General features: G+C 41.6%; 1 protein-coding gene across 8 annotated transcripts in view; it reads right to left on the bottom strand.

The window, feature by feature from the left end:
• LOC105193330 overlaps window positions 1-19,557 on the bottom strand; it is a 248,987-nt gene that overhangs the window by 44,875 nt on the left and 184,555 nt on the right. For all 8 annotated transcript variants that reach the window (XM_039458101.1, XM_039458105.1, XM_026135776.2 and 5 more), the window contains 2 exons: window positions 1,229-1,296; window positions 468-728 (listed from right to left, as the gene is read on the bottom strand). In XM_039458101.1, the coding sequence (XP_039314035.1) occupies window positions 468-728; window positions 1,229-1,296 (329 nt within the window). The remainder of the gene's footprint in view (window positions 1-467; window positions 729-1,228; window positions 1,297-19,557) is intronic.

The following is a 19,557-nucleotide window of genomic DNA, read 5'->3' as shown; positions in this document are numbered from 1 at the left end:
GGTATAACAATATTATTTTATACACAGTATCTATTGTATGTACAGTGCCCATTTATTATACGATATCAAAGAATCCGATAGAAAGCGCCAAATCAAAATTTGCGTTATCGTTAGATTTGTATTGCGTTGGAAAAAAAAACGGGGCAACACCGGTCATCTCCAAATCCGATTAGAGATTTCCTGGCCCACTAGCGATTCAATTATCACTTTTCATTTTGAATCTCGCGACTCACAAACCACTTTACTCGTATTACAATTGCATTTCTTCAGAACGCCCAAATATTTAAATCGTGAGTCTGAGAACCTTTCCTGATACACGGTAAAAAAAAAAAAATAAAAGAAAAAGAGAAAAATGCTCAAAGACTAAATAAGCCGTATTCGCGCACTGTAGCTGACGTTCGATCCGTCTGTGTAAAATGAGTTTGTCACATGTCAGCACGGTATAATGACGCGGGGAGAATACTGACCCACGCTTTCGGACGAGTGAACGTTGGCACACGCTTGGTAGCGCAGGAGCAGACGCGAGTCCTGCGTGCACGCTTCCGCCCGTGACCGCGGCGAATTGCACTCGCCCTCGCCCTGGCTGTACGTGAACTCCAAGGGACCCTTAATGGGACAGGGCAGCGGCGCTGCATTGGAGCGAAACAGAGAGACCAGAGTGGCATCGCTGGTCAGCGTGCCGCATTGGGTCAGCAGACTCGGTTCCGGTGAATCGCTCGTGCAATAAGCTATAATAACAATAGCGAAACGTAGCATTGCATCACCGTTCCTTAAAAAAATGTGCCGACAAGAATGATGAGACTTATATTGGGTTCATTTCGTTTTCCGCGATCAAAATAAAATTCTCAACAAATTACAATCCAAGAGAAGAAAAGCTATACGGAGGTAACGAAACGAAACAATTAAGAAAGAGACAAAAGCATAAATAAAATAAAATAAAAACAACGGATAGAGATTTTTGTTTCATTCTGTTTTGATAATTAAGTTACTTTTTTAGCGAAGAAAAGCAAACTGCAACAGAAAGTAGACGAGAAGAAGGAAGAACGTAAAACTAACAACATAATGTAAGATATTTTGTCAGGCACAAAGAACGATGGAAGATTATAACGAGATTCAGTAAATCATAAGTTTTCTACAACGCTCTGAATTAAAAAGCTAAACGTCCTTTAAAGAATGAAACAGAGCAGTCGTTAAAAAATCTTAGTAATTAGCAATTTCCATGTCTTACTTTCTTTGTATTGCAGAACGTTGGCATGTTGCGCATGCATCACAATGCACCGGTAACATCTGTACTTCCTGAAACAGAAACGGTAGAAAAAAACAGTATTGAATGCTATTCAGTGTACATAGTTTTTATAAATTTCACCCATTCGTATTACTTATGAATTAAAATCAATAGAAATAAAAAAATAAAATGTGCGATATATATATATATATATATATATATATATACATACATACATATCATGCCTGGTCCCGCAATCGGTTTTTTTATCATACAAATCCGTCCACTAAAAGTGCGCTTTGAAAAAAGCGTCGCTTTTGAATGATGGCATCCAAAAAATTTGAAAAGCATATTTTAAAATGATTTTCATACATACGGCTGATTCATACCGCGAAACTATACATGTAGTTTTTGAACAAAGAAAATTTATTATTGTAAAAAATCAGCAGATTACTTTATCGCGTATCGAAGTGAGATGTATACTTTGTGATTATCCGCATATATAAAAAAAATCCGTTTTGCATCAAATTTCATTTTATTCAACGCGTAATAATTTCGAACGATTTGTTTCAAACGCGAAATGCATCGTTGTGCTTACGGCCGCTGTCGTTCCTCACCGCGGTGACTGTATTTACGTTGATTTCCGCTCTGGAAAAAGGTATAAACCATCGCGCGGGTCGCCCTATTTGAATATCGCGTAAATTTACAAACCAAATATCGAAGTAATTTCTGTCGCGCGACTGCGGCGGCGGCGGCGGCGGCGCTCGCGAATTTCGCCATTGCGCTAGCCGTCGCAACGGGCGCGACGATTTCGCCGATTATCGTCCTTTTCAAAATGCACCGCTAAAGCGGATTAATATCGTTACAGCCCCGGGTCTGTCCCGGTGCGCATAGTAACAGATGCACCGGTGGCGGAGTGGCGATAGTAGCCGGAAACTATATCGGACTGACAGCCGGGAACAAAGGTAAACTTCGACTTAAGCCACCGAGCGGGTGAGGGATGCAGAGGGGGTGAACCGAGGAAAAGGGGTAGAACGGGAAACAGTGGAGAAGCTGCGAGAGAAGGTAAGTTGCGGACCCGAGCTAAGTAAGCAAGGTGCCAACTAGTAAGGACACAAGACAAGCTCCGAAAGTTTTAAGTAGCTACGCGATACTACTCGTTGGATTCCTCTCTCCCTCCCACCCTATCTCACTCTCTCTCTCTCTCTCTGTCTCTCTCTCACTCACTTATTCTAGCGACGTCATTATTGCGCTGCGTTTGTCTTTTCGCTCACGCGCGCGTGTCCCGATTTCTCTCACCTCGTGGGAACTGGTCCAGCAACGACGGCGATCCATCGATAGAGAGAGAGAAATCGATTTCGGGGCTGAAGTTGCCGCGGAGTTACGGGCAACTCTTAATGGGTTTTAAATCGTCGACGCAATCTCTCCATCGTCGCGGAAACGCATAAACGCGAAATCGTACCCGACCATGATCCGAAAGTTCCGAAGTTTGTTTGCACGTTTCGACGCAAGCTCGCGTCTCCGAAAATAGTTCGGACGTCGGACATCGTCGCTCCGCGATCGTATTCCACAATGCGGGAGAAAGACCGCAGCACACAGGCAGCCTGGAAACACGGTCGGTCCACAGTTAAATGCGGACGCCTTTGTCTGAGAAGCAAAACGCTTTTGTCAATAGAATTCGTAGTCCCGCGCTCTCGTTTCTGGCGCTCTCGTTTCTGAGCGTTTCTCCAATGATTTTTCTCGACAACTTCTCTCGCACGACGATCGGCCTTCGTTTCCCATAATTATAAATTTCGCTTCGCCATCTTGCCCGCCTCGAAGATACGTACGCAATTCGTCGTCGATGTTTTCATTCCAAATATTCGAAGGTGCTCGAGCACGCTGCTCCATCCGCGCCCAAGTTCCACTTTCTTTGATAAGTTACTTTCGTATCGACAATCTTACCATTATCATTTTTATTAACATAAATGGTAATAAAATGTTTGATTTTTAAATGTCTACGATCCTTAAGGTTCAAAATTATTCCAATTCAAACACTTTTTTCTTAAAATAATAGTAAGGCGGAGATATCGGAAAAATGCGCACCTCAAACATTTAAGCTATCTTCTTATTACATTTCCTACTTAATACTAATTGGTATGCAAATAAACTGGAAATTGTAGCTTGATAACTCGGGTATATATTGCTACAGAGTTCAATCATTCATCAATAATAAAATAATTTATCATAAGCCATTTTGCAGCATGCTGCAAAAGATATGATATAGGCAATCTATCGCCTTTGAAAGTATCGAATCTATTAATGAAAATAATTAAAATAATTAAAATATAAGAAATTGTTAACTGGTTGGTCAGAAAAATAATCAAATATTTAATAATTAATAAATAACATTAATGAGAAAGTAAGCACGCCGAAATACAAGTAACTTGAATTTACTTTTATATTTTATATATTTTTATTCATATCAATTATTTTAATTTTACTATTATCATTGATCAGTTTTCTATTTATAAAATTTATATAATAAAATTTATGGTAATATAATTTAGGAAATTTGATAAGATTTTATAATTTAATCTTCATCATAATTGGAAATATGTATATGCAATGAATGTAAAATATTTCACGATAAATCTCCTTTTATGAAAATATTAAAAAATTCAATATAAAATTGCATGACTATTATCAGCTACATAAAATGATCAAAAGTAACATCAGTAATATCAATAACATCAGTAATACCCGATTTTTTTAAGTGTTATTAGCATGCACGAAACAAGGTATATTCCGTTAAATTTTTGTCTATATTACTCATTTTTCGTTTATTTCATATTTTTGTCACTAAAGCCGGTATTCATAATCGTAAATAATTTTCAATCGTTGATTGAAAGCGTAATTTATTATACATTCATTCATTTTTTTTTCTTTTAAATATTGAAAATTATTTGATTATGCATACCGACCCAAATGGTTAAATTGGTAAAAATATAAAATATTGATAAGGCACTATTTAGGCAATACGCATTCAGCAACTCTCTTCTAATTAGACATTTAATCATTCGAATGATTAGCGTTAAATATTAAAAGGATTTTGACAGATAGCAGATCCCCCTCGAATAAATTGCGTATAAATCACGATATTAAGTTAACGACGGCATAGATTCTCGCGTGTTCAACATAAACCGTCTTGATTCATCCGCTTGATCGGTCTCCGTTGAACGTATTTACTTAATCGTTAAGCCAGATGGTTTACGTTAAGTCGAGTATTCGCATTTTAACGAGAGGACCGCCGCGCCGTTAAAGTCACCCTCCCTCGACCCTCGACAATTCCCGATGCTTCATCGTTCGATGAACTTCGCACTAATAACTCGAAACGAGACGAGGTGAGAGATCGTTTCTCGTTCTTCCAGTCATCCCCGTACCATCTCTCTCGTCGAATATGTGTCTGATATAAATCTACCATGATCTTCCCGCGTGAGTTATTAATGACGTGAATTATTAACGCGAGAACTATCTCCAGGGAGTAAACAACGATTTTAAATACGATATCGATCTCGCGTACGCGAGAGCCACGAATGAGGGAATTTCGGTAAGGGATTAATAACCCGCCTGATTCTGTCGTTATATCGCGCACGACGACAATCTCAATATGTTAATTCGTAACGTCGATTTCCGCTCTCCGTCCGCGCGGGACTTTTGTTTCTTTTGCATAAATGTCCCCGCGTCTCCGTTTGTAATTCATACGTCGAATCGCATCCCGTGTTTGTGTTTTAATCCGATCGCTACGCTCTGCACGCGTTGACGTCGAACATTTCAGGATGCAAATTCGTAATCTTCTGTTTTCACATGTTGACATCTTGCGTAAACATCCGGTACAGCGTAATCCACATATTCCATTCGGTTTCGCTCGTATCGGATTATCGCGAGCCACTGATATTACAGAGCGTGGATAATAACCAGTTTTTATTTCGTTCATTTTGTGAAGAGACGCGCGCGTGGGGCGATGTTGCGGAAATAATTCGCAAGAGTGTCATTCAAATTTGATACGTAAATTTTTTCGAAAGAAGAAGGACAAAAGATGTTCGGGAGAAGAACGCTCGACACGATTCCAAATGCAGTACGAAGAGACGAAGAAGATACGGACTATCCTAATGCATCACGATTACGCAAGAAACAGCGGCGATAAAAACGTATATAGGGAGAGGGCTGTTCTGTCTCGTCGAAAGCGTAGTATCTCAAGATCCAAATTGCCGATCACAGAGCAACGATACTATTTGCATTGTCTAATAGCCGGATAGCGTGCGAAGGGCGCGCGCTACCCTCAGTTTTACCCTTCCGCCCACTTCGACTCCCTCCTTCGAACGGCGTCTGACATGGTCTCGCTCGCCTAAACCCGTTTCCCGGAGCATGGTTTATTGATTTCTCCAGTGCGTAAATACGTAGCATGGCACTCCGCTAACGACGCCCTCGAGAGGGAGGGAAAGAGAGAGAGAGAGAGAGAGAGAGAGAGAGAGAACTGCGATGTGAACGCGTACACGACCGCGCATTCGTCGAAAGCCCAACGTTTTCATAAATTACTGTTCGGTCGCGCGGGCTTTCCCGTCGAGGGAGAGTGTGCGGCGAACTTTTTGACCACGCCGTTACGATCATTATCCGCAAATTGTCCGCAGAGGTGGAAAACCAGACCAGAAACGGATCGTAAACGAGACCGCGAAGAGAATCTGCAAACAATTTAAAACCACTGGGCGATTGCGAAAATTAGATGCAAAACATCGCACGATCGGACACTATTAAATTCGTCTCAATTTGCATCCGTTCATTAAAATAACAAACCTTTTTTTGAGACAAAAGTAGACAGTGCAGTGAAAAATCGTTGAAATTAGAAAAAAATTTATTTTCTCACAGGATCTTATACTTTGATCCCTTTTCAATTTGACTCATATTTTACGTCGGTGAAGCTGAGATTCTTAGATATCTATTAGCGAAAACAAAGTTTGAAAAGTAAAGCCTAGTTAATTTTTGAAGAATTTTGTAGACGAGCAAACGTCCTATAAAATTCTGCAAACGTTTAGTTAAATAATGATCAAATAAATTTTGTAGTTACTGGTACTAAAAACTTATTGTTAGTTACGTTGAACGAACCATTTATAGTTACAAGTTGTAAAACAATTGTTTGGTTAAGGCTACAAATAGTTTGGTCAAAACAACTACATATTTAATATCTATAAAATTCATTTAATCACTGTTTAAATAAACGATTGATCAATCTCACAATCAACGCACTTAATAAATTACATAAATGTGCAAAGAATCAATCTTTAATTCAAATATAAATTTTTCTTCCATGCATTTTATATACCGCTTGTTCCGATAATTATGTATTGTAGCCTTTTCAGTTATGTGAATACATGACAACGACTCGCTCGTGAAATTAAATGGTTGATTCGCAATTTTACATAATTAAGCACGTGTCGCGTTCAATATTTAACACCTTCACAAAACAGGGTAAAATTAGTAACACAAAGATAACAACGGTAGTTCTACGGGATAGAAACTCTGTGTAGAGAGCGGCGCAAGTGCGTAAATACCGAGGATTCTTCGCGGTAAGGTGTTAGACAAAGCGGCGAAAATGAACCGCCCGCGAAACAAAAGCAATCTGTCCATACATTATCACCTCGCGGTATCTGCAATGAGATCTTTTAAATGGGTTATACCTCGGCGTTAACTGGGTACCCATGTAATTTTCACGCAATACATTATCTAGTGGTTATATTATCTCCCGTCCTTGCGCCGATAATTCCCACCGTCGCATGCGGCGATGCGCCTCCCGCGATGACTACGGTTCGATGAACGCGATTAAATCTGCTTATCGTAAACATAATTAAATCATATTTACTTACATTATGATTAAACTGCACGCGTGTCCCTTCTACAAATTCAATTTTCGAAAGGTAGGCACGTTAATTTACGAACGCAAAGCCGCTTATCTTTTGGAAAGCCTAATTCATTAGATTGACGTTTCTCTTTGGTAAGCGCGGCTTTTAATTTATTAATAGGCGCGAAGCGCGAACCGACAGTTCGCTCGCGGTTCTTTTTTTTTTTTTTTAACGTCGGTGGGCATTTACCGTGCTATACGTAACGCGCGATGCTCGCGCTTAAACAAATCTTACGCGAGTGCTCGTATTTCTGTGTCAGCTCCAACGAGCAACGTTCACACGCGAAAACAACATTGTTTTGAACAATCACGCGGGTGTACGCAAATTTATTGTGGAAGGCGGATTACGAACATCGATGGGGGTGACCGGGTTACGCTACACGCAGCGTCGCATACCACTTAAATGCCTACATATACACGCGTGCACACGCTCGCCGTTCGAGAGGAAAGGGAAGAGGGGTGGGGGGGGGTGAACTAAAGCCCGTGAGCTTAAACTTAGGTGCCAACCAATCACGGCCGCCGAACTGACATAAAGCCAAGGCTTTGAGCTCGAATTAAATTTTAAGCGAGAACGTTGCCCGCAGCGTCACGCATCGCGACGGGTTATCTGCACTGATAACAGGAGACGGCGCGACGTTGCGAGAATAAATGCACACGCCATTGAAGAAAACTTTCGAGAAGCACGGAAAGCATCCCAGATGCGCGGATTTTTCGTTAATATTGAACAAGCGTAACAAGTTACAAGCGTATTTGTAACTTTTTTACATTTTATCTCGTCGCGTTATAAAATATATACGTATATAACTTCCATCTAGAGTGTAAGTAACGGTTTACGTAATATATTCCTGTAGACCGGGCGCACATCTTTTAATATAAATGTCGATAAGGATCGCGAAGCAAGCCAACGTTTATTGTAACGACAATCGATAAAATTCTACGAGGCAGCATTAAGCTCCGACTTCCCTCATTGCGATTGAAGCGTGAACTTGCGCGAAGAAATAATGAAGTAACAAAATCGCGAATCTACAACTTGCACGGCGACTTGGTCGCGTCGCGCCGTTTCCTGCCGGAAAAAGCGAAAACTTTTTCACGGGAGCTTACGACATTACGACGAAGAAAGTTTCGGCGTCTACGAGGAGTTCTCAGACAGGGAATGTGGATCACGTAGATCAAAGGCATACAATGTAAGGATACTCTCGATGTATGACGGAGAAACACTCTCGAAAATTGATACGCTTATTCTCCGTCGAAAAAGCGAGTTTATTTCCGGTTTTGCCGTCGTAACAATTTCGAAAGTTCGTTGCGTTGAAATGCAAACGGGTACGCGAATCCCAGAATTTTATCGCCGTTTAAAGCGTAATCCGGCTGATAAAATTCCTCGACTGTGATACCAATTCAAAAATGAGCACAACAGTCCAACTGATAAAACATTACTTGTGCAGCATTATTTCGTGTTGCGGTATGACGGAAATGTTTAAATACGCATACCGTAAATTCAGTTGAAATTAAGTGCGCTACGAGCGCAATGTGAATCGCAAGTCATCCCGCATTGCGGACTCTTTTGAGAGATTCCTGTGTGCGAAAGCTCCGTTTAATAAAAGAGACGCGCGCGAGGTTGATCCAGTAATATTTTAATCATTATGATGCGGGATTTGTTTAGGAAAGGATAGTAGAGACATGTGCGGTTTTTGTGTAAACGCACCTGAATTCGAAATCACGTACACGTTAAGCTCGCGAGAGAGCTTAGTGACAAAACAAATTCGCGCTTTCAGCCCTGTATATTATCTGGCGTGTTTGCTAAAACGTGAATTTATTCATGTCCGGACGAGATTAAAAAAGGAGTTTCCCCGCTTTTCTTGTTTCCGCCGTAAATTATGCAATTGTGTACCTCGTCGTTTCCGCGTCTGCGAGACAGAATTTTTTTTGACGCAGGAAGGAACTATAACTTTTTTAAAGCAGGTATAAACGATTACGCGAGCAATACATTTCTGCGCGAGAGCACGACCGCCATTTATTAAACGCGCCGCGCGCGCGCGAGCGCGTGTTTCGTACATAATGCTCTCGCGCGTTTTTCGTTAAAGCATAAATTTTCCCGCGCATAGGCTCACGCACCCTCTCATCGAGCGAATAAAAGCCCGCCGAACATAAAGAACGGCCGGTTCCGGCCGGTTCCAATGGCCGACATTCCCATTCGCGTGTAATATAATTTAGGAACAAATATTTTTAGAAAAGAGAGACAGAGAGAGAGAGAGACGGAGTAAAGAGCATTAACAGGTACACGCGTTTCCACTCGTGTACCCGTCAGGTGTCAATGTAAATTTATCGCAGTTTCCATAAAATCTATACTATAGATTTCGTAAGTAAAAGGACTCTAAATTTTGATACATCTTCTGACATTTTTCTCAATTCTACTTTTTTAATTTGAAGGAAGAAAATTTATAGAAGATATCAATTTAAAAAAAATCGATATTACCAAATGTCTATCGATTCTCCGACTGTACTTAAATTTATTTCTCTACTCCCATTCTGTACTCCCGGACATAATGTATAGCGGTAGACACTGGTAGACATTGCGATTACTGCTGATGGGATTGGGTCGACTAAATGGATTCGCGGTAATATGTGGTGAACGCAGAGTTAAAAAGTCATTCGAGCCATAGCAGTTCTAATTTCTCTCGACGCAGAGTCAACAGGAGTAGCGAAACGCACCCGTCGGGATAACATGGCGTTCGGTGCGTTTGAAAATACACGGCGACACGTAGTCTGGGTCGGCCGTCTGGGTTGACCGAATGCCCGGCGACCTCGTTCGGCAAGATATCACTGAATCATGAGTGCCAGGCTCGAATCGAATGTCGTTACGCGCGTTCGTGGTGGTGGCGGCGGCGGCGGCGGCGGCGGCGGTGGTATCCGGTACGTGTATACGCGACTCGACTCCGCGCTCTCCACTGTCCACAGTCCGGATAAAATAGAACGGTCAGGGAAAAAAAACACAACGAGAAAGGAGAGAGACGAGAGAGGAGAGGAAACAGAGATAGGGAGATAGGAGGGAACGAAGAGGAGAAAGAGGAGAAGAGAGGGTAGGTTTAGTATCACGGTTGCCGTGCGGGTACAATTTGGAAACCCGATATCTCAGCCGCGGACGCGGTTGTAACGTCGAAAACCTATTACGTTACAAAGCCGCGTCGTATGCGAAACCGAAATAATTCACGCGCGCGAGTCGATGCGATGGCCACCAAACTGAATGCGCAACCCGGCAGACTGTTATGTACCTTCGAGCGCGATGCTCGCTGCTGGCTAGTATTTCGAGTATCATTGATCGATTTCGAGTATCATTGATCGATCCATGAAATACCTATCGATATTCCGCGGGCGAAAAGTTGCGGTGAATGCGTGATGGTTCTCGCGAGAAACTATTGTCTTTACTGCGAGATCGTGATCCGTCCTCTTGCTCGTCGCGTACACACACACACACACACACACACACACACACACACACACACACACACAGAGAGAGAGAGAGAGAGAGAGAGAAAGATCAGATAGAGTTACCATTGTATTATTTAGATATTTTAGATGCATTAAAAATATAAATAATTTTTCGTCGAAGATAGAAGCATTAGCCCATTAACGTCAGTTACTTGCATTGAGAATGAACGAGCACAGTAAATGGATAGTGCGCTATTTCTACGTGCTGTCGTTTCATTGAATATACTTTCATAGATAAGTTAATTTTATTTTCAACTGACTATATTTTGGGATTTATCGAGATATGAAAGGGATACATATCGGACGCTATTTATATTTTGATTTGCGTAAAAGCTACAGCAAAGATTGGACATTTGGTCAAGTATAAAAAATTTATTTTTCATTTCTTTTTTTAAGTCCTCTTTTTAAAGTTATTATTTCTGGTGGAAAATGGAAAATGTTACCCAAGAATTGAGAAATAATCAAAACCTAATTTGTTGAAGCTCACTAAATGACGTAGAATAACATTTTTAACTTTTAAGCTCTATTATCGTGTCTTTCGGGTGTAACCAATTTTTTTTTATCCATGAGAATTTCTTTAGATAGTTAAATTATACTACAAAAAAAGCACAGACATATTTTTCTAGACACTTAAAAATATGTTCATGAAGTTTTAAAGGTTTCTTGAATTATTTTAAATATACGAGAAAGTAATTGGACGCGAGAGTATCTATGATTAGACTAATAAACTCATGTTTTACGCTATACTATAAAAACTGATTCCCATTTTTTTTATAAGCAAATTGTGATAAATATCAGCCAAGCATGCAATAATGAAAATATTAACATCTCTTACATATTAATTATGTAGTCGGAGATATATTTACCAATTGCTGTAATCATATTATAGTTCATAATTCAAACGAACTGATCCCATGCATATTTGATCGTACTTCTTTAGAATACTTGCAAAACGAGAACAAAGCGAGCGTGGCATGTGCGCAAAAGTAGACGGGGGAAAGAGAAAGGCTGGAAATCCGAGGATGTTACAGCCGGCCACAGGCATCGATGTAACGTCGAAAACCTATCATGTTACAAAGGCACGGGCGCACATGGAATCGAAATAATTCACATAGTTTTGTTTTGGCGGGCACGCAAATACGCAATACGGTCGATTCTACGCGACCGCGAAAGGGATAGAGATACGGGAGGGGGCAGAGGGAGAAGAGCGATAGGGGGATGAGAAATTTGTTATCCCGCAGCATCCTTTGTGAAAACAAAAATGAGCCGGTAATACTAGTCCAATTTTGAAACGTGAAACGCACCGCGAATGCAAATTACCGCGGTGCGTTCGGCAAAATTTTCGAGGCGGTACTTATGTCACTGCGACAGTAAGTGATTCAATATGACAGATGTATGTAACGTAAGTGGGAGGTCAGCGAGGAGCGACGCAAACGAAAAAGCCCGCAACGATAAACAGCTACATTTTCAGCGTTCGCGCTAAAATCGCTCGTCCCTGGTGCGAATATTACATAAACAACCCCTATGTATCGCATTCCTGTATCCCCCACGTAAATCCGAAAAAAATGCAGATTCTTCTTTGGCGAGTTACTACCGGGCGTTATAAAGTTCGCAGAGAAAAAGAGAATCTATTAACGAGGTAGAGAGCCGCGCTCCCGATGGGATCACAATTAAAAAGCTTCCGCCTCGTCCAAGCCGACCACCACCACCGCCGACGCCGCCGCCGCCGCCGCCGCCCGCGCCGCCCCGTTCGAGGACTAATTTCGCCGCGAGTTTTATTATATCCTCCTTCTTTCTCTCTTTTTCTCCACCCCCGGTGCAACTCATTACGGACCTTATGCCTACACGCGCACAAATTGCGAAAAAGTTCCGCTCGGAAGAAGCGCGGCGGTGGAGTAACGATGTCGGGCATTAGCGAATGGGAACGGCTTTTTTTTGCGGAGAATCGATCTGCCAATTCGTCGTCCCCATGTTTTTCGCCGTGTCTGGCAGATATTTAACTACCGTTCAAAATTTTCTATTGAATTTCAAACAGCGATGTTTAACATGAACGTCATATTGCCGTAGTGCGCAAATAGCTGGGAGAGAAATTCCAGTATTAATCTGGGTACACATTTTAACAGGAATCCTTTTTTTTTATTGTCCACACATGTCAATCGTTTTTAATAAAACCTGCTGTGTAATGAACGTATAATAAAGCTGTAATAAAATACATAAATTTTTTCAATCATTATAATACGGGTTTTTGCGTTTTTCTGCTAGAAATCTGCAATTCGGTATACTTTTTCTCTGTCAAAGTACGTTTTCTAATTATCTCGACTATTTATCGCATCGGCGTGTTGAGATCACAATAGATCAGAAAAGTTTCACCTCTAGGAAACCAACGTGGACAGTTACGGTGCACGTTACATGCACGTCTATTGATACATTATTTACTTGGGTTCGACCAGCAGAGAAGCTGCACGTAGCGAACACAAGTGCCTCCCGGCATTCTAAGAGACATCCCTAAGGAGCTTTACTCTCGTACTGTATTACCGCAAGATTCAAGATGCGTTCTATGAACCAGGCCGGTGTAAACGTCGCGAGAGACGGTTAGCTTATGTGAGAGGGATAGAGTACCGCTTTCTCGGGGGATGATGCCTTCAGATACGAGAGACGCGGGAGATACGGGCAGAAACTCATGATTATCATCACACACAGGTTGCAACGCGACCCTTGCGCAGAAAATATCGAAGGGCTCTTTGAAGAGTCGTGGTACATTTTGCGAAGAATGATATTATCAGATCCTTTTAAGAGTTACTTCCCACAGACATGCGAGAACCTGTTACTTGCCGGAAACCGAATATAATAGACGATGAATCGCTGCTAATTGAACTAACCGATAAATTTGAACTTTTTCTTAGATCACGAATCGGACTGAGTGGTTCTTATAAATTTTTTGTTATTGAAAACAAATATAAGTAAAATTATTATACTTTATTACATTTTTAAGAAAATTTGATTTGAAAGTGCTAAAAATGATACTGCTATTCAGGTTAAATAGTTCAAAGACGTGACGTGATGGAGCAATTTTATTGGCAAATTGTTTTCAGCGGCAAAAAGTCTATAAAAGTGACCTGATCTAGTTCGTGGTCTAAAATTTGTTTCAAACAATATTATTAAACAATTTTATGCTATTTTTCTTAATTGTGAGGCATTCAATCCGTCTTCTGTGTTGCATTCAAAGCATCTCTCACACTAAAACGAAACGCGCTCGTGTGGTTTCGTAGTTTATTTCCTCGTAAGAAACTTTTACGATGTTGTTCAAGTTGGTGAACTCTGTTGTCACAAACGGCATCAAAAACACTGTAAATATTAAGATATATGAGAAATAGACTCGCTTCAATAAAAAGAGATCGGTTGTCTTCCAACATGAATCCCGAGCGTCAAAATGATTTTCACCATTACGCGAGTTTATCTACTTTGCCGCAAGCATTTTATAAATATATAAACTCTGATATCAAATAAAAAAAATAAATTAAAAAAAACAAAAACTCAATCAATTAATAAAATGCCAATATAGGAGTAGAGTATTATAACAGTTATTATTCTACTGTTATATTCGAATTCATACGCTACGCTGGACCTAATTCATTTACCGCGCGCAACAAGCAAACGAAAACGTCGAACCGGAAGTTGCCGGAAGATCCATTCAGTAACGTAGAGAGAACGTAAGGTTTTTCCGCACTTTTCTCCTTCTCCGATACGACTCGGTTATTTGCTGCGAGAAAAAGGGAGGACATGGCAAGGCGAAGCAAGGGGAGAAACGTTCGAGACTAATGGAGAAGGTTCGAAAGCAGCAGGAAAATAAGCAGCCAGGATGCTCGCGGCGAGATGCTTTTGCATTGAAATGTCCGAAGCTCCACGCGCTCACGTTTTCCTCCTATTTCTGCCTTTTCTTGCGCGGATCTCGGGCAAAATGGACACTGAAAGATACGAGAGGCGCGCGGTATCTACAAAACGTCTTTCAAACGGCGAGAACGTTTCGCGCAAGCGTCGATAATTATCGCGCCGATTTCACGCGATCGTCGATCTCGATGGCGCGGATCGGCGGCACTCGGATAAATCGCTTTGGAGAATGACGAGAACGATGCCTCCTGTCGTCGTCTCGCATTGACGCGTAAGCTCTTCACGCCAAGTGTTGCATTATGCAGGGAAAAAAAACCGTTAAGCAACAAAAAGGGAACGCTCGTACCGCGGAATAAACCGCGGGCGGAAAAATCGGATATTCCCTTTCCTGTCTCGTTTGCCCAATACGAGACGTTGCGGGATTGACGTTGAAGGATGCGAAAGCTTTGATAACGGCTTCGGGAATATCTTTCCGACGCTAAATATTCAAGACGCGTGAACGCCGCACAATCGCGCGGCGCGGAATTAATTTCGAAGCTTCTGAATTTACGTTTGACGTTTCCCGCCGGCTGAAGAAATTCCGCCGGCGGACGAAAAGGGAAACCTTGTAGCGTCTGATAAGCCGTAGATGGAAAATCGCGCGGCCCTCCCGCACGTCCCACCGTCCCACCTAGCTGTGTTTTCCTCCCCCGCAAAAAAATTCGTCGGCGGACTGACGTTAACGGATGTAAGAGCTCCGGTGGACGGGCCACGGCTGCGAAATTGTTGGCCGTTTTGTAGAATTAGCTTCATGGCTTTTACTTCCCGTCAGGACGCCCCTACTCTCTTCTTCCCCCCCCCCTATCCCTTTGTTTTGCTTTGTTTCGCGCGATATTGCGTTTCTACGAAAACGACTTCGGCGTAATGCGCATCAGAGATCATCCGTTCTCGGATCATAAATGTTCCCTGAACGATAAAAATGGCGCATATTTTAAGCTGATATCAATAAAATGTAATGAAGAGGACGCTCGTGGATCAAATATCGAATCCTTCGCGACCTACAATTACGGAGTCTCAACATTTATACGCAGATAAACCGCGTTAGGGATCATCCGTTCTTGGATCTCATAGATGCTCCGCGGAGAATAAAAATGACGTATATTTTAAGCTGATCGGTAAAATGTAACGGAAATATTAAAACGAATCGATTATCGAATTCTTTGACCTACAAAATTGAGAATTCAAGATTTCATACACGTTACTTGCACCGATAATGGCAAATACGTTACGTGAAATTAACACGAAGATAATGGGCCGGCTTGTTATTGATTATCGAAAAAACTGTTCTTTGAAAGCGGGCGAAAGAAACGGTCCCAGCCTCTTTCAGCGTAGTTATCGTGCACCGGTCAATATCGAACCCGTGGGACGTCGCGTTACGTACCTTTCATGCCAATACGCGTACACGCAGTAAAAAAAAAAAAAAGAGAGAGAGAGAGAAGGGAAAAGAAGAAAAAAAACCGGGCGCAAATGACAGCGGTGCTCGAGCGAGCGAACGAGCAGATATTTTCCCCGCGCTCGCCGCGGGCTGTTGATTTAACCGGTCTGTTTTCCCTCCTCTCGGTCGTGCACCGCCGATTCCATCCTTCTCACCCGGATTCTTTCCCTCCGTCCTCCTCCTTTTTACAATCCGATTTCGCCCCGGGCGATCTGTTTCAGGTAATACACACGCGTTTCTCTCCCTCCCTCCGCGTCCCACGCGCCGTATTGTCGCCCGGAGCGTCCACGTGCGCGCGCGTGCAGGGAGAAATTTGTTATGCATTTCGTTGCATTGAACAGTTGTGCGCCCGCCCTGCGGCGGATATCCCTTTTGACTCAATTATTTCATTAACCGTGTCTTCGCCTCAAAGTAGCCACCCCGGAGCTACTTCCCTCCCTGTGCGTTCGACAGCTTCTCTGTCACACGCGAGATATTATTATGGTCGACAGGCGATTTTTCACTTCCACGCTTAATCAACGACGAATCCATTTCGAGGGCAGATCATCCTTCGGCTAGAGAGATCGATTCGGTTATGGAGACCTTACACGGTCAATAATACTGTCAGTACCAAGAAATACTGACAATATTATTAATCGCATGTGATTAATATTGATGGATTTGATGGAGAATATATTGATGATCCAAATTTTTTAATTCTTGATTAATTTCGTTGTGTAGTAAAGATATTAATAGTAATAATGATTACGTGAAGAGAATGAGTTTGTGTTTCCGTCGTTCCACAATTGTGGACAACGTAATTGCAGAAATAATCTTGCGTCGTAAAAGTATCGATGCGTACCGTCAGTATTAGTGATTAAATATTATTAACTACGCAAGGTCTCTATTAGGACCGCTTTGTCGATGCGTGAAGCAAATTTACCGGAAGATTGCTCTCTACGGTGAAATTAAAAAGCGAGAACGCGGGTAAACGAGGAGACACATTCAATTTGCCTAACGAGCTACATGCGCCATTGAGGGACTTTTCGTGCGCAGGTGAGAACGATACTCTTTCTCAAAATAATAAGACGATGCGAGCATGTGCAGCATTTGCTACAATAACAGAACGATATACGCACATTTTCCTCCGAGTTTCTTTTGCGCGAGGGCGGCGCGTAGGAAATTTGAGCATTTTTAATGTGCATGAATTTTACATATTATTAAAAAAAAAAATGGAAATAAGCGATACGAGATGCACGCTCTTCAGCTGTCCCGGTGATTTTCAGCTTTTTACGATCATCTGTGAAATAGACTAATCCTTCCCACGCGCGGACATACAAAACAAAAAACAACGCATATGCGATGCATGCAATTTAACCGCGTAAAAATTGATGCCTCGATATTTCATAGCGCCGCATTTGGAATATCCGAAGCGCGGATACGCGACCCTGCGAAAATAAGATCGTCACTCGTCACACGTCCAGCATTCCAATTGTGCGAATCAAACGCACCTCGTTCATTTTCTCCGGAGACAATATTTATTCGCACTAATTGAATGCGTCATCGATATTTACCCTGGCGCGCGCATTAGATACGCATGAATGTATATATCTCTGTATATCCGACGATCGTACCACCGTCATGCGAAAGTTATATTAAACAGCGAGCGCCGGTCGCGCGCGCGCGCGCGCGCGTATCGATAATACGCCATCGCTTATAATTGCCGCATTATTTAACGCTTTCGTTCGGCCGTTTAATGCAATTTCAGAAGCGTATGCGTGGTCACGATCGGCCAGAGCACGCCCGTCCGCCGGGTCCGATCAACGCGCACGCACGTGCACATGCAGCGTAGTGCGGCGAGAGGGTGAATGCAGCCCGGGTGCACGCAGCAGCAGCCCTGGAGGCGGCTTCTCCGGGTCGAGGCGCATTGTTGGTTTTCCCCGCCGGTGTTTGCACTGTCCCGTAGTATTGTTACGTGGTGCGCACTCTCGCCACCCCCGCTGCACCGTCCCCGTGGGAGCGACGCACAAGGCGGGGGTATCTCATATTAGCCGCTTAATTGTCTCTATTTGTCGAAGCTCACCGCTCGACGATTCATACCATGGGGGAGAGAGTGGCAGACCGCGCGCTGGCCGCTTCTCGAGATCATACGGAGGGTGCGTATCGTGATCAGGCGATCGGAACGATAGCCATGATTTTTCAAATCTTGTCGTCGTTCATGGATATTATCCATCGAATAAATTCATTTCTATCGATCATTTTACAAGGAGGAATAAAATTAATTTAAGATTCTTTTCATTTTTTAAGAAAAACACTTTCGATAGAATGTAATTATAATATTACACTGTTATCATCTTGGACAAGATAGAGTAGAATCTCTTTTTATATATAAAAAAATGTAATTAAAGAGACATGTTAAATGAAAATACATTTCCAACATTTAAAAAAAAGCTTTTTGTTAAATTAATAATTCAAGCTGCAAAGGATGTTTTTAAATGGTAAAAGTATCATTGTTCGTTAACATATAATTGAAAACACGCAATCGATTAACGTTCAATTTTTATAAAATAAGCCAGCCAGTTTTTTTTTCTAAATTATCAGGTCAAGTGATATTTAACCCCATGTTAAGAACATTCAGGAATAATTATTGTCACGACAGGAATGAAATTTCAAAATGTACCGAGAAATATGTCAGCAAAGAGCAAGCACGGTCCTATGTTCCACAATGAAGATGTTATCGCGATAGTAATAAAGAATTTTGAATAAACGTCCCCTTTTCACGTCGCGCCATTGTCTTTGTCGTATTGTGCCAGTTGGAGACGGTTAGTTTTTCAGCAGTTGAATTGCACACTCTGTAAATATTTCAGTCTTTGCTCATTCACGTTTATTCTACATTCGTTGTTACGATATGTAGAGCCGTCTATTCTTGAAAAATTAAAGTGACCTCGTGCCGTGATACGAACAAAACAGAAAGAAAATTAAATAAAGAGCCTCGGTAATTAAAATTAAATAGAGAGGCATGTTCCACTTCGAGAGAGCACGAATAATTTAGAATATTAGTTATCTTGTTTAGCGTCTCGTGAAATTACAGCGTTTCTTCACTGCTTTTCGTTAAATGAATAATTCAAGCTGAAAAGCCATTTTAGACTTAAAAATCCAGTAGCCATTAATAGATGATTGTAAGTCAATTATCAATTAATGTTTTATTTTCGATGAAATGTATAAGTCAGTGTTTTTTTTTTAATTGGCAGAAATTTTTAATATAATCGACATTTTAGCGTCGAGAATTTGTAACGTTTTTACGTATCACTTAATAATTACAAGGTATGATTATAAATAGCATAAAATCTCCATAGATATTGGAATCACGATAATGCTTATTACGAGAGAAAGGATAAAATAAGTCTGGCAGACTCATCTCGTTCAGATGAGGGTATAACTTCGTTATAACGTTTCTTGTTTCTGCTTTTATAAATACCGGACCGGCCATGGCGGCGCGCCGTCGCGAAATCTTCTTTAATCTCGCGGACGACAGACTATTTACGTCGAAGACTGCGGATAATTCGATTA

Source organism: Solenopsis invicta, chromosome 15, assembly GCF_016802725.1.
Source record: "Solenopsis invicta isolate M01_SB chromosome 15, UNIL_Sinv_3.0, whole genome shotgun sequence".
Classification (NCBI taxonomy): Eukaryota; Metazoa; Arthropoda; class Insecta; order Hymenoptera; family Formicidae; genus Solenopsis; species Solenopsis invicta.
This window is presented reverse-complemented; position numbering and strand designations above follow the sequence as displayed.